The sequence below is a fragment of the Notothenia coriiceps genome, unplaced genomic scaffold (genome assembly GCF_000735185.1).
Source record: "Notothenia coriiceps isolate Sejong01 unplaced genomic scaffold, NC01 NC01_scaffold00023527, whole genome shotgun sequence".
Taxonomy (NCBI): domain Eukaryota; kingdom Metazoa; phylum Chordata; class Actinopteri; order Perciformes; family Nototheniidae; genus Notothenia; species Notothenia coriiceps.
The window spans coordinates 574,326-586,029 of NW_011356228.1; the positions used below are offsets into that span (position 1 = coordinate 574,326).

General features: G+C 37.6%; 1 protein-coding gene across 7 annotated transcripts; it reads right to left on the bottom strand.

The window, feature by feature from the left end:
• Positions 1–1,673: 1,673 nt before the first annotated feature.
• Positions 1,674–11,055, bottom strand: LOC104954589 (protein CutA homolog). 7 transcript variants are annotated; one of them, XM_010781734.1, is made up of 7 exons: positions 11,010–11,055; positions 10,747–10,864; positions 9,987–10,135; positions 8,712–8,771; positions 7,905–7,950; positions 7,744–7,793; positions 1,674–4,513 (listed from the first exon to the last, which is right to left on the bottom strand). In XM_010781734.1, exons 2-7 carry the CDS (start codon positions 10,846–10,848, stop codon positions 4,411–4,413), a joined length of 510 nt encoding a protein of 169 aa, XP_010780036.1. In that variant the 5' UTR covers positions 10,849–10,864; positions 11,010–11,055; the 3' UTR covers positions 1,674–4,410. The 7 variants fall into 7 exon arrangements, with proteins under 7 accessions (XP_010780036.1, XP_010780037.1, XP_010780041.1 ...); XM_010781735.1 differs by having other exon boundaries at positions 10,747–10,885; positions 11,010–11,040; XM_010781739.1 differs by adding an exon at positions 10,576–10,615 and having other exon boundaries at positions 10,747–11,013.
• Between the last annotated feature and the right edge of the window lie 649 nt (positions 11,056–11,704).

An 11,704-nucleotide genomic window follows, 5' to 3' on the forward strand; every position in this document is an offset into this window, starting at 1 on the left:
CTGAGCCATTACTTGTCCCTCCCTTCAACGTTAGCCTGCCACGCAGAGCGCTAAACCAATTCAGACCTTACATGTACCACAACATCAGTTTGGCTGTGTGTCAGAGATCTATCTTATCTGAATTTGTAGCCAGTAAATCTTAAATGTCAAAATGCCACTATGTTTGCATAAGATGAATCCACACATTACAAAGACCTACTTCAGAGCAGAGTCTACTTGTTATTAGTCCAACATCCTTAATAATATTGTCCTCGACTGCATGTACGATGAATTAAAGGCGTCTTTTACTCTTGATTAAAACCCTGTATCTATTAGAGGACACCAGGTCTGGTATGCAAATTCAATCAGTGGCGGAAAGTAACTAAGTACTTTTACTCAAGTAACGTACTTTTACAATTTGTAAGTACTATTTTTGAGTGATTTCTCCTACTTTATACTTCTTCTTCTTCACTCAAATTCATAGGACAAGAGCGTACTCAACACATTGATTATGATGCAATATTATGGATGAAGAAAGCAATGATCAAATGAATGCATCAGTATTTCAAATATGTAGTGTGCATAATCTGGAAAATTGGCCATTTTGCATAGTGTACTTTTATGTTTTGTACTTTATGTATTTCTTATGCTAATACTTTTTAGCTTAACTTAATTGAACTGTTTTAATCTACACTTTTTCCAAAACAGTGTAATTATGCATACCCACACACAAGCCATTCTGCATGCCTGGTTGTATACCTTTTCTTTAAAGGAGCAGTAATGTTTTCCATGGATTTCACAGAGCGTCACTACTGACACTTCTTGGACTCAATAATTATTCAATTAATGCTCTGATTTATTTGGTCAATTTCATATCCCTCTTGGCATCACTTCAATATCCATTTTCAAAAGTGTGTCCATCTTAATAGGGTCACAGTGTTAATCCTTGTTCTCTGCTGCATATTTCACTGCTCTCAAATTGCATTCACGTCATTGTTTCCCCTTGTTTCTTTGCTTATTATCAGCATTCATCTTCCATTTAGGCTATGTTTTGTTTTCTTTCTACTTTGTATTGTACAGAAGGCACAGCAGGAGATTTAGAGCTCAAAGCTTCTCTTCCTCTGTAGCAGGTAAGTCTAACGATGGCAGTGAACATGGCCACGTCCGGACAAGTGGATCCATGCAGCAATATTTTAAATATAAAAACTCATTTTCAACCTATTTAAAATAAACCCATCTTGCTCTACTGTGTGCGCATATTATCAAACACACAGTGACTCTGAAAATGCAGAACATATATAATTGTATTCAAAATGATGCATTAAGTTAAAAGAAAAAAGTAGATCATGTGCTATTGGAAGCAGTTATTGGATGCTGAATAATCACTCATCTGTCACCTCTACTGGAGAGAGCATCTTTCTGTTTGGAGTAGCTCCTCCCAGTCCATTACTGAACTGTCAGCTGCTAAAATATTCCTCCTACTTACAATGAATTCTCCCAAACTCCAGCCCCTTCTTCAAGATTGTGCCACTCTGCAAAAGGATGGCAGCAGCACTTCTTGTACAGATGAAGGTTTGGGTTACTAAAAAAAGAGTAAGCATGATCACTTACAGAAACATAAATACATATTGACATGATGGAAGAATATACTGGTAAACACACAACATGTTAAAAGCAGTATACTGTATGTTTATGTTGATTTGGAAAAATATGTTGATGGGTTGCTAAAATAACTTGTTGACAAGCACAAACAGTCTGTTACATCTACTTGAAAGCGATAAAAACACAATAATATAATATACTACAATATTAAAATACATTCAAAAGAGCCATTGTTCATAATGAGTACATTCACTTTTGATACTTTGAGTACATTTTGTTGAATACTTATTTGCTTCTACTTAAGAAACATTAAGATTAAATAACTTTGACTTGTAATGGAGTATTTTTAGACAAACTATGTATAATTTCACTTAAGTAAATGATTTAAGTACTTCTTTCAGATCTGCCTTTTCCATACTAATAATGTAAGGGATAATGTTTATAGTGTTGCCTGTGTTACCCATGACCATAACCTGCTTTGAAGCGCAGTTTGACAACACTACAGGCCGACCTTTGCAAAAACAACACACAATGGTTAGCTTTCCATTCTTGCTTTGTCCGATCAGAGAGTTGTGTGTTTGTGTGTGTTATCCTCAGTTTATTGGATTTCTCAGTGGGAGCATGCTATCAGCGTCTGTTTCTTTCAGATTAATTATCCTCTTCCTAACTGCATCCCACAGAGAATTTAATTACACATATATATGTTTTTTTTCTCTAGTTGCCTCAATCAATTAGGCTTGAATTAACTGTAGAGGGTCTTTACAGAATTACAGTGTACAGTCGATAGATAATTAATAGTGAGAGTTTATATTCAAATGTTTAATTATGTGTGTGCAGTGCTTATTAAGTGTGGTATTATTATAGCAATAATAGTGATACAAATATAGGAAAGACACATCATGCTTTTAGTCAAATGAAACTTCAAGCTCACTACAAGATTGAACGTCGTTTCATATTAAGTATTACAAAAATTCTTTCAAACTAGTTCTTGGTAGTAGTTGCAGCTTACTTCTCAACCCTGAATGAAAATATTGGGCTGGGAAATGAGCAGATTGTGTTTTTGTTATAATATCGGACAAAAAAAAGATACTGCAGTAATATAGCAGGATCTACATGTTAATGTCTAGAAACAGTATTTTTATGCCCTTGAAACACCACCATCTAGTGAACACCTAACCAAATAGCAGTATACTTTTGATCTTTATGCAATATTCATATTACAGTGGAATTTGTTATAGTCAACCGTAACAACTCACAAAGGCATACTTCCTGTAAGTATAGCCTGTGACATGGCTTGTACACACGCATTGATGTGAATGGGTACGCCCATATACACACAAATGCGCACATTCACACACGCCATCAAATGGCCTGATCCCAGGAGCTGATGCAGAGGATTATTCTGGCTCTATAGACACAACACACGACTAAACCCGGTCTGCAGTTTCTTTGTTGGGACCTCATGCCGGAAACACTTTTTCTGCAGACTGAGGATTAAAGTTTACTTTTGTATAATGAGGTAAGCATGCAAGGCTGACCTGTAACTGCAAACACAGTATGGATTGGTGTAACAGATTTATTGTAATGTATATTCCTTTTTTAATTTTTTTTTATTAAACCTCTGTGGTCATGTATCAAAGATCCAGTTAACAAGATAAAATAACATAATCCTTTATTATTTCCACAGTAAGAACATTTTCAGGCAAGCCCTGCAACGCACACCTGTATCAGAGTGTTGATTGTTTGTTTTTGTTATTCAATTTAAGTTATTTAGCCAGGCTGCTCTGATCAGCATCAGTCCCTCATTATACATACAAAACGATATAATGTTTTATATATTCATGATAAAAACAATGGAGAAATGGTCAAAATGTACAATAACGCAAAATGTTGTCGGTCACATCTGTTTGTTAATGTATTATCAGTAGTACTGTGTAGTTTTCTCTGAGGTTCTACAAGGTGGTATTCAATGTTTTATTGGTACAAACAGGGCTAACCTGGAGTAGAGTTGTACTGAAATTCAGCAGTATTGTTCTTTTATGACACACCGACCTTTCACTACAATTCTATTTCTCAAGGCAGACAGTTGTGTGCCGCCTTCCAGTAAAGGAAACACTATTATTATATTAATCATTTAAACCATTAAACCTGTAAGGCAAACCTCAATGTTTGTTAAAAGGAAAAGAGATGTGTCATCTTAAAAGAATACCTAAGTAAAACTAGACCAAATAAAATAGAATATAAATGTAAATGTGATTAAAATAGAGGAGGAGATGGTTCATCAAATGCCACTATTCAAAGATTACTGCTTTTAGAAGACAGTATTTGTATAAATGCTTCAGCAATGTATATGCAAAAATGCATTGATGTAGTGAAAAGTGAGGACTAAAATGCATGATACAGACTGGTGATTCCTGTACTGATACCAATATTATTTTCTAAACCTAGACAACTTGGAGTGTATTTAACCAATGAGTTTACTGAGAATCCCTTAGCACAAAGCTGAGGTACTGTTATCGTTAACACCAGATTAATATACTTTGCAAACTGACTTAAAACTGACAAGATGCCAGTCAAACAGAGGTAAGTTCCTTCTGAGAATGTGGCACAAAATACTTTAAAGTTGAAATCAAATCTCCACAGTAGTAGTGGAATTTGCTATGACAAGGTCAGAGCAACAAAAAGTATAAATGTCATGTATCTAGTGCAACTAGTGTTGCTTTCTGAACCCCTCGATCCAAAGCCTTCAAACATCAACCTGTACACATGGCTCATTTTCCATGTTCAGCTGCAGTCCATGTTGAACTTTTCTTTGATTTCACAAACGTATCAGTCGTCTGGAATGGCTTCATCCATCCACTTCATGTAAGCCAGACTGCCGTCCTCCACCAGGAAGCTGAGGACTTCTGGGTTAGCGTAGGGATGGACAGACCTTGAAGGGACCCAGACAAATACAAAATGATACATACATTTTATTTATAAAAGATAAACACTACAGCAAGAACACATATCTATACGAGGCAAGGCAATTTTATGTTATAAGAAAATATATAAAAGAAACACAAAGCAGTATAAAGAGAATATGAAGATACACAATAGTCCCTTGGTGATATCGTTAAAAACTCTATGTCTGCAAAACTAATATGATGTTTTTTCTAATCTTTGCATCTAAATATTGAACAGAAGAGACCTTAGGATGGAGCCTTGGGGGACTCCATTTTATGTTCCTTCAAAAGGGATTCAAACCAGTTTAGCACTGTGACAGAAAGTCCCACAGAGCTTTCACTATGACTGACTGTGTTAAATGCAGCACTGAGATCTATTGATAAGAATGAAGCTTTTCAAAAGTCTGTGTTTAAGCAGACATGATTCAAGAGCTTAACAAGAGTAGTCTCAACGCTGAAGTGTGGTCCACATTCTGAGTATAAATTATTTATTGTTGTTCCTGCTTGGAACGTGTAAAGCTGTTAAAAAAACACTTTATTTCATTAGAAAGCTGTCTAGATTGTTCTTTTCCTAAGTTATTAGCGCATTTAAGAAAAAGCCTGGGAGTAGAGACTGTTGACTATTCGTAGATCTGATGCCATGCAGTCAAAATGATTAATGAGAAAAGCCTGTAGCCAGAATAACAAATCAGCAGGAGGAAGACTTCAAATGTTGCATGATTTCCTCCAAGGTTAATGATTGTGTCATGTTCAAATTGTGCTGCACTAATTGAATTGGTGCATGCAAGGACATCTCAGGCCCTGTACCTGGAGAAACTAGCAGCTTGTCAAATTGTATGAATTATGTCAGTGTACAAGGAGAAATTCATTAAATGATTAAGTGGATAGAATACCAAGGAGTACATATACAGGAGGGTTTGTTGAGAGCAAATCAATTACATATATTATTCATTTTGGCAATTATGTCAAAGAAGAAACTTCCTTTCAGTACTTAGACGGATCCATCAGCTGCTGACATTGAGGCGCTAAAGCTAAAGCTGCTGCAACTGGGCGCATCATCCATGGCCTGATAGATGGGTGTTTCAGAAAGAGTCCATAAGAACCATCGGCTTTAGATCTGCTTCAGTGGAGGCCCCCTGTCCTGAAAAGAGGCCTACATCCCCAGAACAGATTGAAGGTATCAGTAACTTTGATTCTTTTCAGTCCGCAGGTTTTGATATAAGTCTGTTGAACCTTTTGATCCCTCTGTTGGCAGTGGTACAGTCATACAAAATAAAACGGGGCTATCAGTGTGTCCATACCGTTATTTCTGCAAATATCTCTGGACCCCAAAATGTTCTCTTTTGTGTTACAGACCATAGCACCTGGAATGTAGTATGTTTTCTTAACTTTTGCCACAATGTGTTTTGATTTTAGCCTGGTTTATTTGTCTGTCTGTCTGTCTGACAGCAGGATTACTAAATAAAAGAATGGTCTTATTTTCACGACCCTTGGTGGAAGGGTGACGCATGGTGAAATGAAGAACCCTAATACATTTTAAAGCGAGTAAAAAACAAGGGTGAGCAAAAATTATGTTGTGTTTAAAACTAGTTTCGACTCTACTTCGAGCGATAGAATTACTAACAAAGCACTTATATACTGATAAAGGACTGGCTTATCTAAAGCCAGTTGAGTCGCACTTGAAATGTTTGGCTCTATGAAACCTGATGTACTTATATGATTCTGTTTTCTTCAAGGTTGTATCTTCCTGGTCGAATGTACTTATTGTAAGTTGCTTTGGATAAAAGCGTCAGCTAAATGCAATGTAATGTAATAAAATAATCACATGAATAGCCCGTCATGTCAGCACAACAGCTCATTCAACATGTTTTTAAGTGCTCTGAGTAATAACATACAAGACATCTTCTTTTTGAGCGTCCATGCCTTCTTCCACATTATCACAGGCTCATCAACACACCAAAGTCGGAAAAACAACTTCCTAACTCGGGAAATGGGACCATGAATGGTGAATGAATCATTTTCTTCGAAGAGATTTCCCTCTTTCTTCCACATGAGATATTTTCTCTTCATTTCCTATGTTATTTTTTGTGTTAATGGGGTAAGTGTGTTCCTCGTGCCCACCATTGGCTGTCCAACAGATGTCCTGGGTCCAAGTTAGCTCTACTAAATCCATACATCGTGCCATCTGCAGGAGTACAACCTTGTACTTATTTATGGCTTTTGCACACAGATTATCTCAGCAGGCAGCAATCAAATTCATTGCACATGAATTCACTGGTTTTGTCTCGGTGAGGCTAAGGAAAGGTGTGGTGTTATTAAAAGATAGCTGTCCATCTTGTTGAGTTAAGAGGCAGAAGACTTTGGAAAAGTGCCAGACGTTCAGAAAACTTTTCCAGCAAGAATATACTTTTTATCAAGCAATCTTGGGCAACAGTTTATGACAATCTGTGTTCTTCATCGATTGTGATAAGCCAAGAGGTATATTGCATTCCTCAAGAAAACTTTGTCAGTGGACCACTAAGTTTCTCTTTGGGGCACGCTCATTTTGTGGGTAGTGTTGCATAAATAATCCACCCTAAATATTTTAGTTGTAACAACAAGTCATAGGAAACTTCCTTGAAGGTTTTAGTTTGACACAAGTAAGAAAAAGTATGAAGAAGTCGCACAAATATCAGCAAAGCAGAAAGGAAGTGAGAAGCGCATCTGCACTGTAGCAAAGCAGGAAGCAGCAGTCATTAGGAGTTCCTGTTGATTTCAATTATTTTCAACCTGGACTTTTTAGCTCAGAAAGATGCCACTTCAACAACTTAGCACATGAACAAGTATAATTGTCTGATGATGCAATCACAACTGGCCAAACTGAAATGTGGATAATTAACTGTTTATGGCTTTTTGATGGTGCTGGAGAACATTTACCAACGTTAACAACTCAATAGATTACTCTTAAGCACACCAACAGTAAATTCAGATCAAGAAAAATATATTTTGCACAACACTGTTGATTACAATGCTGTAATTTGTTGAACATACAGTCATAGCTTTTGTTGCAATGGAATCATTTTAAGTACATAAATAATATGGTCCAAGTTGAAAATAACCGCAACAACGGTTGAAAGCATGTCTACAGGAGCATGCACAGATTTAACATGAAGTTAGTTTGAAACCTGGATGGTAATAAAAATAAAGTTAATAACTGTTACATAGAGCAACCTCTCACCTTACAAAATCCATGACCTGCTGGATCCTGGAGGTCTTTGTTTTCACCAGCTGCAACAACAGCGACATCTAATTTTACACTTCTGCAGTTTAACAGGAATTTCAGCATCCTTGTTGAGTACATGTGTATAGAAAAAGGATGTTGTTTGTCAGTAAGCTTACCATCAGAACTTCACTTGCATCTTGGATTTCACCCTTCCAGTAGTACCTAGAACCAGAAAAACCACTGACATTAAAAAAGCCCCATTTACTGCACATAAGTAACTGTGAATTACGACTAGACTCAAGAGTACCAGTGTAAGGGGCAGATCCTTGAATTGAGTAAAAAAGGTTTTGTAAAATGATTTCTGAAAGCTCTCAACATCAAACTGTGAAAAGCCATAATTATTATTGCGGCTGTGATTCACAGTGATGCCAGGCTTTTATGTTGCCATTTCTCTTGGATTGTGAAGGACAGTTCAAACCAAGCAGAAAACCTATATTTAAACATGTTAAATGCCAGAATAAATTAGGAATAAAACTACTTGAGCCTATAGCTAAAACTCCTTCAGTACTTTACCGACACATTAAAATCCCTATCACCTCCATTACCCCTAAACTACTGGAACCACATCCTCTATTTTTAGGCTAAACCTCTGTTCTTTAACACGTTTTATATGGCCTTTTCGAATGAGTTACTCTCCTCAGTTGCTCCTCCCTTGTTCCTTTTGTGGTTTACGCATTAACAGAAAAGCTAATCCATGAATTCAAATGACCGCTTGAAGGCTATCTGCCACTCAAGTGGTGGAAAAACGGATAAACGCATTGAGATGCAGCCCATTCACCTTGTGATTTCCTAGGTAACCAGTCATGTAGGTCAGAGAAACAACACGTGTTTAAGCATCTCTGCACATGTAAGCACTAAGATAGTCTGTTTGTGCCCCAGCTGGGTTCAAAGTTGTGTCATTGTAGGAGGTCAGTTTGATTTACATTGTAGAGGTCCTGGCGAGAATGTTGATACTGGCTGCCAGCCGCCTCTCCATAATCACCCTGGAAAAAAGACAGAATAGTAGGGAGCATGGATGGAAACGTAGCGGGGTAGATATGGAAAAAGGAAAAAGAGACAAATTAAACACTTACAGACCACCAGCTGTTTATTAATTACTGCATGAAACTGAGCCCATCATTATGTTGCTCTTTAAGCAGGCCGCAGGAAAGACTTAATGCACAAAAACTCTGAAAGATTGCAAACTTTGCTTTCTGCTGCTCAGCCGACAGTATTACCAGCTCAGCCGTGCCCCCTCCTGTGAAGCCGGTGATTTACATATCCGGCGCCTGCCCAGTGCACCGCTTACTTCTAACTTGACATGTGCTATATTGACAGAGGAGATGAGAGTGCAAACACAACACTGTATCAGTGGGTTTGACAGGGATGTATCTCTCAGTCAAAACTTACTGTATGTCTGGTGGACCTACTTTCAATTATTTAAATCACCTTGAGCCTTCACACTGTAGTTTAGTTTTTGATCCCACCAAGGTCAAGAAAGTTTACATTGTTGCATGTCAGTTAACTTGATGATTTGACAGTTTTGGCAACTGTCATCCGGCCTTTTCAGGACACAGGTGGGGACATCAAATCTCTGCTGACAGAAGTTTTTGCAGTACTTTGATGCTTTTGTTGATAACGTATTTAGATGTGCACACCTCCGACACACCACTTCATTCACTTTCATTTCTGTGAAGTTAATATGAAGCTTGGGGCAGCAGATGGCTAGCTTAGCTTAGCATGAGGTTGGCTATAGCTCAGGGGTTAGCATGATATACAAATCAGGGGGTGGGCAGTTTGATCTCACCTCCTGACAACATGTCAGTGTCCTTGGGCAAGATACCTAACCCCAAATTGCTCCCGTAGGCATGTCTATGGTATTGAATGTATGTGGCTTTGGGTAAAAGCCTCAGCTAAACAATATGTAATGTAATGTAATAAGGACTTGCAACAAGGTGGAAACCGGCATTAAAATATTAAACAAAAAGTGAGATTTGAGGAATAATTTTCACTTCTGCTTCACAGTTTAAACAAACAAGATATGAGATGATAAGTAAATCAGTGACCTTAAGATGACCCAAAATGTTGCACTGTGCCTTTGAGCTAAGTCATTTAACATCACTCATCAAAGCCATGTGTTTCCATTTGCTTAAACATCAATAATACATTCTTTAATCAGTACATTCATACAGACTGTAAAAAGTGACCTGCTCCTGTACCTGCCAATGTCTTTAGCTGCCAGTTCGTTGGGGCTGTTGATAAGAAGAAGGGAGTGGTGGCCTGGTGCGTAGCTCCCTGTGAAGGCTGAATGAAGCTGGACCCCAATGGACCACAACCCGGGGTACATGGACACGGACAGGACCAAGAGCTGTATAAATCAAATCAAATCAAAATGTATTATAGCCCCAAATCACAACAAATGCCTCAAAGGGCTGTGCAAAGCAAACAAAGGCAACTGACAAAAACAAAATAAAAACGTCATAGCATAGTATATATAGAGAGGGCAGAATGCAACAGAGTGTTAAATAAGTCAGTCACAACTCACAAGAGACTTGAAGAACTTGTGTCTTGCATAATGTAATATTTGCAGCCTATCTGACATAAATGATTTGGACATGTTGCTGTTTCACGTTATTTCATGCTTGGACTCAGCAAAGTCATAACTCAATTTAATTATCTTCTGCCCTCTGAAAGGATTGCCATGTTTGGATTGGATTGGATTCAGTATTTATGCTCTTATTATTTGGCGCAGATACATGAGTATAGGCCTTGGCTTGGATGCAGTGACCAATTTATAATCTGTCCTACTTCTCTGCACAGCACAGCACAGCACTGGTCACGCCCAGAGCTGTGGGGTCAACACAAATATTTCAGAATAAATGCAATTAATATTTGTTTTGCATTTCAGATGTCAACAAAAAAAACAAGTTTTCTAAGTTTTTATACTGAGAATGTATTAAACTAAGTTGTAACTCTTACCAAACATGACATGAGCAGCACTGAGCGAAACCCAGAGAAAAATACTTCTTTATGGCATCGCTGGAACAGCCACTCCATCCTGCTAGTGGCAACAAATGTCATTCCCGGACTCCGGTTGCTGCATGTAATGAGGGACAAACTTATTTCATAAAACTGCTGAGACTCACTGCGGAGATGATTAGTGTTCCGTCATTTTTATGAGCATGTCTCCCCCCGGTTAAACGGATGCTTTGTGAGAGAAACACATTCAGAAATCTCATTACCTTTACACAAGAAGTGCATTGTGTTGACAGGTACTTGAGGTCGGATGGTCAAAGGCAGAGATAAATCTACGCGCACTGTAATTGGTTGCATGACACTTCCTGACAAGTCGGCGACCAATCACATCGCCGCTTCACCCTCCGCTGCCCTGCCTCCAGATCCTGGTCATAATCGGCTTTAGTGTCTTACCGTGTAAACACAGCTTTTATAGACTCGCAGCGCACATTGTGAAGCTGGAAGCACATTAAATAAGTCACATTGCTTTCATGGATCTCCTTCAATGGTGGAAATTGAAAATAAACTGTCGTGATACATTATAGTCCTAAAGATATTAAACTACAATTCATATTGAATTTCAAATTCAGACTACATTATTTTTACACAGGAATCAGTAGCTTTGTTTTTAAAGCCAAAGTTCACAACATACAAGATTGTAAAGTAAATTATCTCCAGTGGTGGAAGAAGAAGTAAGATTATTGTAAAAGTAGAACAAGTTTGGTCTTAAAATACTATACTAATAAGTCCCAAATTGAAAATGTAACGTAAGAAGTACAGAAGTATTATCAATAAAATGTACTTCAAGTAGCAAAAGTTAAAGTTATCAAAATGCATAATAGATATTTTTACAGTAATAGATTATTTTAGAATATTATGTTATCTTGTTTTTATTAAGTACATGCAGGGGAGTTTAAAGGCT

Coding starts and splice junctions, on each gene's coding strand:
- LOC104954589 (XM_010781734.1), bottom strand. CDS start 10,848: ATGACATTTGTTGCCACTAGCAGGATGGAGTGGCTGTTCCAGCGATGC. Junction 10,136..10,746: donor TGCTGCTCATGTCATGTTTG/GTAAGAGTTACA, acceptor TGATTTATACAG/CTCTTGGTCCTGTCCGTGTC. Junction 8,772..9,986: donor GCAGCTAAAGACATTGGCAG/GTACAGGAGCAG, acceptor TCTTTTTTCCAG/GGTGATTATGGAGAGGCGGC.